Source organism: Quercus suber, unplaced genomic scaffold (genome assembly GCF_002906115.3).
Source record: "Quercus suber isolate HL8 unplaced genomic scaffold, Cork oak 2.0 scaffold_27, whole genome shotgun sequence".
NCBI classification, from domain to species: Eukaryota; Viridiplantae; Streptophyta; class Magnoliopsida; order Fagales; family Fagaceae; genus Quercus; species Quercus suber.
Window position 1 is genome coordinate 217,314 of NW_027069492.1, and position 14,317 is coordinate 231,630.

Genomic DNA, 14,317 nt, shown 5'->3' on the forward strand with positions numbered 1-14,317 from the left:
AAGGGAATGGCAGACTAAACGTGTAATGGGCAAGTATATAATAAGTTAGGCAACGTTTGAAAGAATAATAGAAAGTAGCATCTTGAGATCCATATTAAAACTCGAATCTCAAAGACTCACTTTGCAACTGTATAGTTGTTGAAAATGCCAAAGAGATTTCCAGTTTTAGAAACTCGAGTTTCTATAGTGACGTTTTTAAGTCATATAGTGACATTTTAAAGCCTATAACGGCGTTTCCTGCAAAAATAATTTTGTAAGTGTGATGGGGCGCTATAGTGGCGTTTTTAATTCCTATATTGACGTTTTAGGCCTGCAAGCGGTTTTTCTGTTAGATGTGGCTTGGTACTGTACAAAGTTAATTTCTTTTTTTAGTTTATTGAGTATGACGTATAAGTTTTTGTGTGTTTTAGCTAAATTTTTAGCATCAGGCTAGTTTGTCTCACCTGATGCGACAAGCAAAGACAGATGAATACAGATCGTATATATAGTCCCAAAGGCTAGCGAGTAACTAGTGCTTGAACTTGAAATTGAACTATTTATTTAGAACCTAGTATATAAGAAAGACAATCCACAAGTTAAACTGATAACAATTTAGCTACACTGTTAATAGCATTTTTTATTTAGATCCTTGTACAACTTCCTGAGTTTAGAGATTCCTACTCCTACCCATTAGCAATTGATTTTCCACTATGAGAGAAAGAAAGAGGATTTTAGAAGTCAAAACAGAACTGAGAGAACAACGTTACCAAACGGATGGTAGATACAAACACTTCTCCTCCAAAGGGAGAGAGCAAATGCTAATGGTGAGAACTGAGAACAGGATATCAACTCTGTAGAACCTTCTCAGTTTCTATTTCTGCCTCTTGTAAATCTTTGACAAGAATGATTTCAACACTGCTTGCACTGCTTTACTTGGATGAGTTTCAATGGAATTTAGAAGCCTCTGATAAGTCTCTTTCTCATACTCCACAAAGACACCCTACAAGATAACCTCACGTAAAACATGAATGAGAAAAGACTGGCTCTTTCAAAATATTTTCCGATGTGTTATCAGGGAATCGAAAATTTCCTCTTCTTTCATTTGAGGGTTTTATTATTCAGAAACAGACCTCCCTTTTCTTCTCTCTTTTTTTATTAATTTAAAAATGATTCAGAAAGATTTAAGGAATTAAGAAAAGGCAGGGAGAGAAACCTGAAGATCAAGAACTTTATATAGCTCTTTTACTTTTTCCACACGTGCCTGATCTGCTTTCCCATAGTTCTCCTGGTAACAAAAAAAAACCATACATAAGTCCAGTAAATATAATCCCAAAAATATCATACAGTTTAAGTTGGATGATGCAGTTGACTTACATATAATAGTTTCTTCTGTTCCTCATTACAACGTTCTAGTGCTTTCACAACCAACCAAGAGCACTTAAAATCTTCAATATCCGTTCCAACCTAATAGTTCAAAGGACCACCAGTCAGGTCTCTAATACTTTCTTAAACAGATAGGTGAATATTCAAGAAAATTGCATTATCAGGAGTCATACAAGAATAGACTATAACATATCAGGAGTCATACAAGAATAGACTATAACATACCTTTCCAATCACTTCAGGATCACCAAAACAATCCAGATAATCGTCCTACATAACAAGTTTAAATATCATCAACACTGCCAGAGAACCTCCAACAAATTATCACAAAAATACATCAGATGTTAGATTACTGACAAGATATGAAAAGAAAGAAATCATTGGCTATAATAGTTAAGAGTTTGGAACAGCATCTCTGTAATGCTTCTGACAAATACTATTATCTTTATGCTATTTTTCGGTTATCAAATGATATTAAGGATTTTCATGTGCAATAGACAATTACCTGTACTTGAAAATATGTCCCCATTTCGACAAGAATGTCCTTCACAATAATATGATTTTCAAGAATTTCACCTGCTATAAGCAATGCACAAGCAACCTGTATATGCAAAGTGATCATAAAGGATGAAACATCTAAGCAGATTCACTAAATGTGGAGATAAATCAGGAATTTCTTAGACAGAAGAGCAAATACTAAAATTATAAAAGGGCTGTATGGTTTTATCCTTTAATAACATAAATCAATAAACTAAGCAATATTCATATAAACTATTGAGTCAAACTATTTATTGGGACTCAAAATACTCCCAAGGGGAGGGGCACTACCAACATCACTTCTTCAGTGGACCATAACCAACTGTTAGAAAATATGAGCATCAACATCCAAAAGCTCCATAAGTGATGACATTCATGTTGAAATAAACTTTAACCATAACTCAGCAAGTTCAAAGGAAAACAATTTGACAGATTTTCAGATTTACTCTGAAGAAAATCAGTAAAGAACCTTTTTAAATGGATTTTAATGAAAACCCTCTCTGAATGAGTTTAACAATAAAGACAAAATAGCATTCAGATAAACAACAACAGGCGTCAACATAAAAATGAGAAAATTACTCACTGGAAGGAAGAATGAATAATAAGCTGTTTTGTACTGCACAATGCGGCGGTGCCTGCATTACAAGACAAATATTTGATATGTCAAAAATACAAAAGCAACACATGATTCAAAGTTAAATCATATCGAAATCACAGCCATCTCAAATTTTGACATACAAAGTCAATGAGTACTTGGATAGATCCTTCTCTCCTACAAGTGTGGTAATTAAATCTATCATTTGTCCTGATGTTGTTTGGAATTCCACCTGAATACAGATGAATAATAGCATGATGGGCCCTTGGTTAGAAAGAAAAATCACTGGTCCTGCTTTACAATATATGCAAAGATAATCCTACCTCATTAAATAAATCCAGCAGATCCACATAATAGGGCTTTTCTCTAAAGTGCTTTTTGAGAATTCTTGGGATGTGGTTACGAAGAATTAAGCCATCATTTACAGCAATCATACCGACCTAGGATTAGTATTTACAGAAGTCAGAAAAAAAGATCAACATGCTTTTCATAGTAAGAAGGAAAGTTTTCACTTTCACTAAAGCACCTTAGGTTGCCTGAACCAGCAAGGTTGACCACGGCGTGTAACAGAATTGTCCATGATGTCATCAAGAACAAGAAAATATGCTTGAAGCTGCAAGACTCATTGTTAAGATGGGATAAAAATTTTGATGCAACAAAAGTGAAACAACTGTTGTAGTAATTATCATGAGTGATAAAATCAGGATCAGCCAAAAGAGAAAAGAAGTATTCTGTAGCCATACCCATTCAATGCACCAACCAAGTGTGCATGCGAGAAAAACCTCATCATTTGTTAGTTCCTTTCCTTCTTTCAGTAACTTGTAGCTGTCAATGACAGATAGTCCTCGGTTCAGCTTTCCTGCCAACAATCCAATCCAAGAGGGAAAAAGCTTTAGCACAAAGAGTTAAATTAAACAAAGTAGACAATTGATTATATATCACATTTCTACACACACCTCCTGGTACATTGTAGTCCAGCATCTGTAAGAATGGGGGCAAACAGACAATCAGGAATAGTAAAAATCTACTTATATTTTAAAGGGCGGGAAGGAACTGGTAAACAGCTAAAGAACACATTTCAGTAGAAGCCTGTGTCATTACATAATACATTGGAACAGATAAGCAGATATGCGCAAGCCCACAGGAACATGAGTAAGCAACACAATCTAAGCCCAAGTTTTAAGTATATTAAAATAAAATGCATAGGCATACATGTGCATGCATGCATTCACAGCAAAAACACATCCTCACACACATGTTGTACGGGCTTTGTCTTCGTGTACAGCTTCTATGATGGCTGCACTTCGACGTGCCCAAAAACAAAACAGGAAAGATAATTTGTGCATCCACACAACTATAATAGACTACACCAAGACCATACTGTTCAGAAATTATTGAAGTTACGATTATCATTTTCGGAGCTTGAAAAAAAACCTTGCAGGAAGGAACAGCATGTCATACCAGGTCTCAATGCAGTCAGAAAACCTTCTGTATTCACCCATATTTGGTATGAATATTTTTGTCCAGAACAGGGGAGTAATACATGTGCAATACTCAAATATTTTTCACTTAAATGCAGTTCCATTAATTTATCCCCAAGAAGAAGAAAAAAAGAGCTTTATGGTCTTTGAATCTTGCAACTTCATCTCATCTTAACCTGCTAATTATTGGTTGCTCATCCATGGCTCATTTTTGGTATCATGCTTGATAAATCAAACTTCTCATCAAAGTAGTTCCACATACCACAGTCCTTTCTTTTCTTCTTAGACCATTAATTTTCACAATAAGATAAATATGGTCTTAAAAAAATGAATTTGAAACTCAAAAACAGCAATTTCCATTGTCCAAAACAATGATGTCTGACTTTGACAGGAACACCAAGTTCTCAGCCCACATGGGACAACCCAAAATATTCCTATATTTTACAAACTCAGCAGAAAAAATCTCATCTAACTTAGTAAAAAACTAATATTCTCCTAGATTCTTCAGACAAATTCTTTGACAACATATTATATTCACTAGACTTCTAATTTCTTTTCACAAAAATTTCAAAATCTAAGGACAACCAGAAACCAGCACCCACTTCTATATCCATCAACTCAGTGACTAAATGGACAAATGAAATAATAAATACCTGCAAAAGTAGTAACAAAAATTGAACCTTTTCTGTTCATGAAAGAAACTAAGCTTTATCCCAAAAGGGATCAAAATCACACAGAAGAGACCACAAAATTCTCATCCTAAATGCTCAAATTCAAACAAAACAGCAAAACAACACCACAGCTGAAACACAATAGCCTGAAACCAAAGCACTCAATCACATAGACAACAACAACCAAGCTTCAGTCCCAAAAGCTTGGGGTCGGCTAAAGATCTCAACAAACTGATCAGGGTCGGTCACATGTATTCTTTTCCACCATATTATTCTATCCGAAATCATACTCTCTATTACCAATCATATAGACAATGAAGAAAAAAAAATCTCACCAATTTCTACAACCATCACCTTGGTTCAGCAAACTGACAAAGAAAAGAAGTAACAAAAATCTAACTTTTTTTACTGTAAATGAAAAAAAAAATGAAGCTTTTTTCTTAAAACCCAAAAGCTCAAACTTACAAACAAACCGAACAAAATACACCATATTGCCCGAAACCCAATTAGCCTCAAACCAAATTCTCAATCACAGATAACGAAACACCCATTTATACATACATACATATATACAAATATAGCACATACACATGCAGATGTATATGTGTGAGAGACAGAAAAACAGAAAGAGAATTGGAAAATTACCCGCTCGACCCATTGACGAGAATCGTGACTGAATTCGAAAGCCGGGTCATTGAGGAGCTCTGACTTCAACACAGAGTATACCTCCAAGAATTTCGACCTTATATCGCTCATTGTTGCTTTCTTCTGTTTCACAAACAGGTAAAGAGAGAGTGAGCAACTGAGAGAGATTTTGTGTGTTTGTGTTTGTTAAAAACAGAAGGGTCGTGTCACGTTTGGTCGAGACGCGTTGTTGTTTTTGTTATTACTGAGTTTACAACAGTATCTAAATTTGTTCACACGGAACTCGTCTGGGATTACCTTAATTTCATGATGGTACATTGTTACGTACAGAATAAATTACACATAATTTTTTCTCAACTGTTTGAATTTGAATTGTCAAATTGTGATCAGTGTCCTTCTCAAAAAAAAAATTGTGATCAGTGTCCCATAAAATATATATATATATATATATATATATATTGTGATCAGTGTAATATTGTGATCAGTGTCCCATAAAATATATATATATATATATATATATATATTGTGATCAGTGTAACGTTTACTATTGTGTGGGTGTTGGGGCTGAAGTCGTGCACAAATGAAGCCGTGTTTTTTACCATCATGAATTTGATAAGAAAAATCCATTATTATAGAGCAGTCAGTTAATTTAAAATATTTTTAAAATAAATAAAAATTGAAGTTTGTAATATTATTAGAGTTTTTGTGTTTTTACTTGAAATATATTTTTTGATGTAATCTTAAAAAATAAGTTGTAGGAAAGTATGATTGTATCGAGGTAAAATAAAGTTATAGAAAACTATAGATGAGTCAAATAAGTTTTGGAAAAAAAAAAAAAGATCAAACATCAAAAAGTTATGAATTTATTATAAGTATGAGGTATATTACAAATTTCTCTCACATAAAGATGGTTATGTGACCTCTCTAGGAGTATCCAGGTGGTGAGCCTATTAGTCTAAGACATGGTGTAAACCTAGAATTCCCAAATTCAATCCACTACATTATTAGTTCATAATAGAGTTTTGAGAGTGTCTTATGAGCAGAAAATAGAATTGACACATGTAACTTACAAACCATAGTTGTATGGAAGATTTGAGTGAAAGTTGAATAGTATCAACGCCTCTATGGTGTTTGATGTACGGCCTTCAAATCCTACCTTCCTCTCTTCTATCTAACCATAAGAGAGGTTAAGTCAAGTTAAAATAAAATTGAATATTGAAGATATTATTTGTCTCCTCCCTATTTTTAATCGTGAGTTGGGTAAGTTGAGTTAGATAAAGTGGAGTTAACTTGGAATTGAATATCAAAATTTTTATTTATTTAAATTTAAGCATCTTAAGCACTTTACACTACATTTAATCCACATTTTAGAATAGAAAGAGAGATGCATTTACTTGTGTTTTAGAAACTGTGGTATTTTTTTAAATAAAATTAATAAATAGGGTATTTTAGTAATTTAAAACATAGTTGGGTCAGGTGCCAAAGTTGTTTCTTTTTTACATGAAAAAAAAAAAAAAAAAACTAAAAGATTTCCAAAACTTAGCAAATTTAAAAATTTGAACTAAAACCATATCAAACCATTAAAAACTCCAAAATCCTTACTATTAAAGTTAGATTATGTCGAAAACTACTAAACCTGAACCATTAAATATAATATACTAACCTTATATACTATACTATCCACACAAGGAATGTAAAATTTTTTTGTTTCATTCATCCCAAAAAAAAAAAAAAAATGTTCTTGTTAGAAGAAACAAAAAAGAAAGGAACCCGATTTTTTTTTTTTTTTTTTTTTTTTTTNAATCTTGTTACTTAGCCATTTTTGGCTTTTGTGACTTACACCCTTCTAGGGATCTTGTCATCGTCAGTAACTTACATACGTCGAGGCAGAATCTTGTAACTTAGTCATTTGTGACTTACACCCATTTAGGGATCTTGTTATCGTCAGTAACTTACATCCGTCGGCCTCTTAGGATGTTGTCCTCCAATGAAATGACATAAAAAGGAGCTGCTCAGCTGTTCGAAGTTATCGATGGACGATGTTGGCAACTTGGTGAACCATTCCCTCGCTGCTCCTTTGAAAGTGGTGGGGAAAGAACGACACATTATCTCGTCAGGGGGCTGTTGAAGGCCCAGTGTCGTCTTGAAGGTGTTGAGGTGGTCCTGGGGATCCTTGAGCTCGTCAAACGGCTCAAGTTGTGGCAGCCGAAACTTCGAAGGTACTGGGCATCCCAAGACCGCTGCTGTGAAAGACGAGTATGTTGCCCTCACCATTCTGCCCACGCTTTGGTCTATCTTCTCTCTGATGGCATTTCTCAACTTGTCCATCTCTTTCCTCATCTCTTGAAGAAGTTCTGAATTCTGTTCTGTCGGAGTAATGGGTCTTCGATGGTCACTCCTTCTATGGCTATTTCCCTCGTCCTCTACGTTGTTTTTGGATCGATTCTCCTCCTGTTGAAGCCGTAGCTTCATTTCCTAATTTTGCCTAGTAAGTTCTTCAACGGCGGCCGTAAGAGCTTGGACTTGCTGAGCCAAGTCTGCAGAATCTTGATTGGACTCCATCTGAATACTGAAGTTGATGGAAGCAGTGTTTTCGAATATGAAAATGAAAACGTCACGTCCCCACAGACGGCGCCAAACTAATGAAGCGTAAGTTTGTCAGTCGAGTTGGTCAGATGGAAGCAATTCTCAGCCTGTATGAACATACTCTCAAAGGTGGTCACTGGTGTGGTGCCTGCCACAATGCCTCCGATGCCAAAGTCAATATAAGAAACTCTCTTGGGAATAAACAATGTAATTGAACAGAATGAAAGAGATCTCTTAGTGTCTGTGTGTGTCTCTACCTTGTACTTGGCAATGTGTGGGCTTTATATATGCTTTCATAGCTTCTAATCGTTGGGGTAGTTATAGAGGTCTTAATGCTCCTCTTGGTAACGTTTGGTGCTATGTAATGTGGCTTTAATGTGCTCCAACGGTTCATACAGTTGGCCTTGTAACCGTTCTGGGTGTGATTGTGCTGCATTGAATGGCCTTCCTGCCTTTGTCAATGGTGTGGGTATTAATTTGCTCGTCCAAGGATATCTTCGTCAGTATCATGGTCGTCGTCTTCAGTAAATGAGTTCGTCAGTCCCGTCAGTTCTTGTTAGAAGAAATAGAAAAGAAAGGAACCTGAACTTTTTTTTTTTTTAAGAATAAAAGGAACCTAAACTTAAGTAGTAGGATAGATTGAGTGCTTTGTCCATAAGGTGTGCAGGTTCTCTTGAGCTGTAAAAGAGTAAAAGCATTTTTTTTTTTTTTTTTGGGTCTAAGCAACACCTAATACATATGTTGGGCCTTCTAATCTTAAACCCCCAAAAAAAAAAAAAAAAACTAAAGCAATAAGTTTGGGCTTAACAAGGTGTGGGTTCCTGTTTTGGTCAATACTCAGGCCCAAGTGATAATAGGCATCCAAAAAAGTTTTATATTTGTTTTTTGGTATACTGGACTTGGTTCACCATAGCATATTAGGCTGATTAGGAACCAATATGTGCACAAAATGTGGACCCTACAACACATACACATTCATGCATACAAACATATACATATTGTAAAATAAGTGGCTGAGGAACAGTAAATAATTATTTAAAATTTGCAAATGAGGACGTTTGGGATCCTCAAAAAATAGAGTGATATATTCATTATATTGAATTTTTAGTACATTGGACCTATTTCTCACTAGGATATGTCACGAGATTCAAATATGTTCAAAAGTCACAGACTTAGATAGCTCTATGTAAGCTTCCAAGACTTGTGAGGTTTGAATCTCCTTGAATCTAAGTGTATCCTCAAGCACTTATCATAGAATCTCTCACAGTGTTTCTCTCTTTTCTCTATTTTTCTGAGGTTTAGTGACTCTCTCTAATGCTTCTTTTGCTTTGATTAATTGTTGCTAAATGAGTTTTGTTGATGGCTTAACCCTCCTTTTATAGTACCTTCCTATGGTTTTTTGGTGTGCCATTGATTCCCTCCATTTACTGCCATGGGTACCAAAACCAATGTTGTGTCAGCAACATTAATTGCTAGTCATTTCCTTATTTTTTCACTATATTCTTCTTTTGAGGTTTCTCCCCAAAAAGTCCTCAACTAACCTTCCTCTTTTGGGGGGTCCTGGGGCTGACTTTTAATTCCTTTTTCCAAGGCTTCTAGAGAGACTTTTACAGAACCCCTTTTTGGCTACCTCACCCTTTGTCTTTTTTCTTCAAATAGGCAGATTCCTACCTGTTAGGCTAAAAGATCCCTAGCCACCTTCGTTCATGGTTCACCTTCCTGCTCTTCCCAAGATACCAAACTTCCCTTCATCAGGTGCTGGTTCCTAAGTCATCATCTATTATCAAAGTCTTTTCTTCTGAGTTGTAGGCGGCTGATAGGACATGCCTTTCTTCGTTCCTTGTGTCCATGAGCATGCTTCCCTAAGCTATCCAATTCCCAGTTGATTTTTTTTGCACTTCCCGAGGATCCCCTCCTTGGTTCTAGCAGCTCCAAGGTATCCTGGTCCAGTCTCATTCTGAGCTTCTTGAGAACTCTGCTCACAAAAGCTGGACTAAGCTTCCTCTGCTTTTTCTTCCTTCTCTAAGGTCCAAGACTTAACCATTTATGAGCTTGAGCTTCCTTTTACTCATTTTAAATGGGCCTTGGCTCACAAATTGGGCATTTCTTGTCTTGGAGGGCTCATTAGTTTTGAATTTCAATACCTGTAATATTTTGGATCTCAGCACAAGGTTATATCAAGCACCCACTTTTGTAACTACTACTGGCATGGGCTCCATTTACAAGTGATGAGTCGAACGCAGCCTTCCCCAAGACAACCTGTCTGGCCCACATTCATATCTAGATTTTCAACCATTGCTGATTGCTATTATTATTACCATCACAATACTGGTACAACAACTACTACTACAAAACATGGGTTGGTGAGATGAATATGAAACATGACCTAAAAGGTGGCTGCTTAAAGAAGTCAAATGTGTTGAAAATGCAATTGTCTTTAACACAATGCACCAAGACCATGTTGATATAGAATTGAGTGCATGTCGAGCTTCAGGCAGCAGGTGCTAACAAAATCTACCTAACAACCACTTTTTTCTCCTCAATCATTCGTACTAACAATTGTTTAGCTTTTTTAGAGCATGCAATGTATGTGAATTTGACCAGCTTCCAAGTGAAAAGAATGAAGTGATTTCTAGACAAAGCGGTAAGAGTGAAGTCCGCTTGTCATGTAAATATTAAAATCCTAGTCCAACACACTTTGACTTTGGTCTCTTCTGGGTTAGATTTTATAGGTAATATTAACAAATGTTGAAATGACAATTGGGTCAGAGCACATCACTATCTTTAATGAAATATTCATTCCTGCTTTGAATTCATATATTACTGTCTAAGTTGCTTTTCTGAATAATATGATTAATGTGGTTAATTTGGTTGAACCGGTAAAATTTATTATTGTCGAATAAGACTTGGGGTTCGAATTTTGTCTACACCAAAACAAAATCTATGGGTATCTTGACTTCTAATAAAAAACAACAATCATGAAATGTCGTCATATGTTTCAATTCCTATCATATTTATATATTAAAAAAAAAAATGATCTCTTTTGAAACAGGGTTAGGTTTGGGTGGCTATCATTTACTGTGTTTCACAAAATTGACAGATAGTGTATTTAATTATGCACAAAGCGACAAACATGACTGAAAGATCACAAATTGTATAAATATATATTGAGTATTGATTCATTATGTAGTACATGTGCTCCACATATTATTGACAATCCAAAAAATCATATACAAGTGTGTATATCCTGGTGGGCTAATAGACTGCAACATTTAGGAAGCAAGGAGTCCAAGCTCATCACGCGCTATATCCTCAAAGAGAGAGTAGACTTCAGTATATTTATGGTTACTGGTGACCTCCAATGTACAGCAATACTCACTCAAGTAACCATGTAAATACATATATTTCACCCCATAGTGAGAAATTTGAAAGAAAAAAAATTAAAATGAAAATGAAAATGAAATGAAAGACCAATAAAAACTTCAGCTTCTATGTGATTACTTGCTTTCTATCTCTGTAGTTTTTGTTTACAAAGAGGACAGCAAGACGTAATTCGGAGCCAGTGATCCACACACTTGAGATGAAAAACATGAGTGCATGGCAACTGCCTCAATTCTTCCTTGTCTTTGTATTTAGCTAGGCAAATACAGCATTCCTGCCAATCACACACAAAGGGGAGGGGAATCATAGCCTTTAATGAACTTCAATAGGATAACATCTTTTTGACTTAGTATCTACTAATTAAGTTATGCTTGCAAAGACAGGATTTGAGTTTTTATAAAGATTCATCTCTGAAAGGCCAATTAAAAAACCTCTTATTCTCTATTAGTATCTAGATTAAATTTCTGTAAGTTCAAATGCGACTTACTGGATCTTCATTTGAAAGTTCTGAATTGCAGTCAGTATCATTGCCAAGCTCTAAATTACTGTCAACTTCTTTGTATCTCCAACTAGGAAGCTGGGAGATTTGATCATCAGATGCGCCTTTTTCAGTTGACCCCATGTTCATGTTGTATCCGACGAAGTTGCTAATTAGTGGCACACAACAGCATAGCAGCAAAAACAGTAGGAAAGGAAAGGAGTAGCAGATAGCATTCCAAGCTAGCAGGGAGATACAGAGTACATGAAGTTTTGGGGCTCGAGTGAAGGATCCAAAGCGTGAGTCAAAAACCCAAACATTACCCATCACAAACCATATTGCAAAGAACAGCTCAAGTGAAGTCGGCATTTGTTCATCAAATGTGAGATCCTGTATCCACCATACATCAATAAAGAGGCTTGTAAAGAACTGAACTAAAAAACTTTCTGCACCATTTCCATTAAGTTTATAAAACCTGTTTGTGTGTAATTGAAAGCAATCTTCCTTTTTATTGTCAAATCATTTGTTTAATGCTGCCATCACAATTAAAAGTATGAGGTTTTGTAAGTTACTAAACATAGTTGACTTTCTCATGAATCAATAATCATGAGAACCTTCTTCTTGGTTATATTTGCAGAATTTAGCATTTAGCCAAATATATAAGATGCATAACTAGCAAGTTGTTTGCAGAATTCCTAAATAATTCTACCAAGGGAAAATATGATTTTTTTTAATTTCTAATGTGCTTTTGTTCCAACTCAAAGTAAAATTTTCACATAGTTTCTAGTCATGATTGTTTCACAAATTTACTTGTTATTTTCATAACTAGGTCCCAAATTCATAATAGTTCCTAAAAGTTCTGCAGTCACTATTGTCTATTAGTACAGCTAATGGAAAGTACTAATGATTGTCAGGACAACATATAATTCATAGGATTGAAGGGTAAAGCAGCATAGATACCTGGATTCTTCCTGCCCCTCTGCTGTTCCATATCAGAAAGGCTGAAACCATCTCCTTGAGACAGATGAAGATGCCTGTAGCGCCCATAGAGCAGCAGCAGACTAAGGACACAACCAATATCATAACCAACAATCCATATTCTCATAGGCCAAACAGGCTTCTCCGTCTTAGAAACAGCCAGAGTGAATGATGTGATGCTTATCTGAATAATTAAAGCTATAAACTCCAGCAACATCCAAGTGCTAGAATTGAAAGGGTTATTGCCAAGATCAGATCTTGATCCATTTTGGTAGTGGAACACTCTTCTTAAGAACGAGAACCACCTTGCTCTAGAGATCCTTACTGCCATCCTAACCAAGAGGATGAGGAGGAGGAGCACGAGAAGGCCTATGTCGAGGGCCAACAACCAAACGACCTTCTCCAGGGGAGGATTTGAAAATGAAACTGCACTGCCTGAATTACACAAGGATTCTGGTGGGAAAAAGTACCGGGTATTCATACTTTGGAATTATTTTATAGGACTAGGATCAAGCTTCAAACTTTTCAAATGATAGACTAATAATACCCTTTGTCCACTCTATGATCACAAACAATTTGGATTTCTGGATAAAGAGAAATTTTATGTGGTTTTAACTGAAAATGGAATAGCAGCAGAAGAGAGACTTAAAATCATAAAGATTGTATTGAGAGTCATGAAAAAAGTGTCTCAGCAGTTGGTATTGGTTAAAAGCTTGTATTTCACATGTCCACTATTCATGAGAGTTGAGTGAGGTAACATGAAAAAATACCGCCGGGTTGGCAGCCCTTGAGAATTGGTTTGAAAAGCTTGTATCTTTGAGGACTCAAAACTTCAGCAAGAACTTGTTAGCTGCAGCAAGGATCTCTTTCAGATTTGAAACCTAATCACAAAGCCCACATCAACCTCAATATTCAAGCACCAATTATGGGTGTGTGCTATTAAATATATTCCCTTAGTAGAAGAACTCAATTGGGTCTGCACCATGCCACCATGAATTTTGACACCAACTCAAGCTAGAAACTTTGGCAAGCACTATAACATGCAGTAGAGGTCAGAAGCTCTATTTGGTATGTATGGATGGACCTTCAATATGAATGAAATCCTTAGGAATTCACATGTAATATAGAAGAATTGGGCAAGACTCAAGAGGATTAGCACAAGATAGGTGTGAAGAATATGTCAGGAAGGTGAAGTTTTGGTGTCTCAGATGGTGACCAAGAATCAACTGCTCAAACTTTGCTTTGATTCCAAGGGAATCAGAGGGTTTGGAGGGAAGCTAACGGTTGGCCTAACTTTCCTCTAGCTATTGTTTATTAAGTAAGCAAAGCTGAGAGAGCAGCTGCTTCTAAGCTTCTTCAACACCAAATGTGAAATGTGTCTCTCCCTCTCTCTCTCCAAAATAGAAAATTAAAATAAAAGCAAAGATATATTTTATTAAAACCTGGTTAATTTTACATCATATTGAACTTTAATTGGATAAGACTTAAAGAGATTATTTGATAAATACGTTTATTAAATATTAATTTTTGTGTTTCTCAAAAAAAAAATATATATATATATATATAAATATAAATTTTTGTTTATGTAATAGAAACTAAATAA

The 14,317-nt window shown here is 35.5% G+C and overlaps 2 protein-coding genes across 3 annotated transcripts; both read right to left on the reverse strand.

Moving 5' to 3' along the window:
• Window positions 1–553: 553 nt before the first annotated feature.
• Window positions 554–5,511, reverse strand: LOC111999815 (farnesyl pyrophosphate synthase). Of its 2 annotated transcripts, XM_024031931.2 has the most exons (12): window positions 5,292–5,511; window positions 3,451–3,475; window positions 3,238–3,353; window positions 3,021–3,107; window positions 2,818–2,934; window positions 2,638–2,726; window positions 2,483–2,534; window positions 1,868–1,963; window positions 1,588–1,632; window positions 1,354–1,443; window positions 1,193–1,264; window positions 554–979 (listed from the first exon to the last, which is right to left on the reverse strand). In XM_024031931.2, exons 1-12 carry the CDS (start codon window positions 5,400–5,402, stop codon window positions 851–853), a joined length of 1,029 nt encoding a protein of 342 aa, XP_023887699.1. In that variant the 5' UTR covers window positions 5,403–5,511; the 3' UTR covers window positions 554–850. The 2 variants fall into 2 exon arrangements, with proteins under 2 accessions (XP_023887699.1, XP_065624728.1); XM_065768656.1 differs by lacking the exon at window positions 3,451–3,475 and having other exon boundaries at window positions 5,292–5,435.
• A 5,525-nt stretch (window positions 5,512–11,036) lies between these two features.
• On the reverse strand, window positions 11,037–14,019 carry LOC112039218 (E3 ubiquitin-protein ligase At4g11680). Its single transcript, XM_024072061.2, is given in 7 exon segments — window positions 11,037–11,532; window positions 11,746–12,101; window positions 12,104–12,126; window positions 12,697–12,709; window positions 12,712–13,057; window positions 13,059–13,129; window positions 13,132–14,019. Coding segments are annotated over 7 exon segments (1,020 nt in total). The 5' UTR covers window positions 13,196–14,019; the 3' UTR covers window positions 11,037–11,385.
• Window positions 14,020–14,317: the final 298 nt, after the last annotated feature.

Bases quoted from the DNA above. Each gene is read 5' to 3' on its own strand.
- LOC111999815 (XM_024031931.2), bottom strand. From the start codon at position 5,402: ATGAGCGATATAAGGTCGAAATTCTTGGAGGTATACTCTGTGTTGAAG. The intron at 2,935-3,020 runs GTGCTTTAGTGA...TACTAATCCTAG, and splicing joins GCTGGTTCAGGCAACCTAAG to GTCGGTATGATTGCTGTAAA. The intron at 1,964-2,482 runs GTGAGTAATTTT...TTGCATATACAG, and splicing joins ATTATTCATTCTTCCTTCCA to GTTGCTTGTGCATTGCTTAT.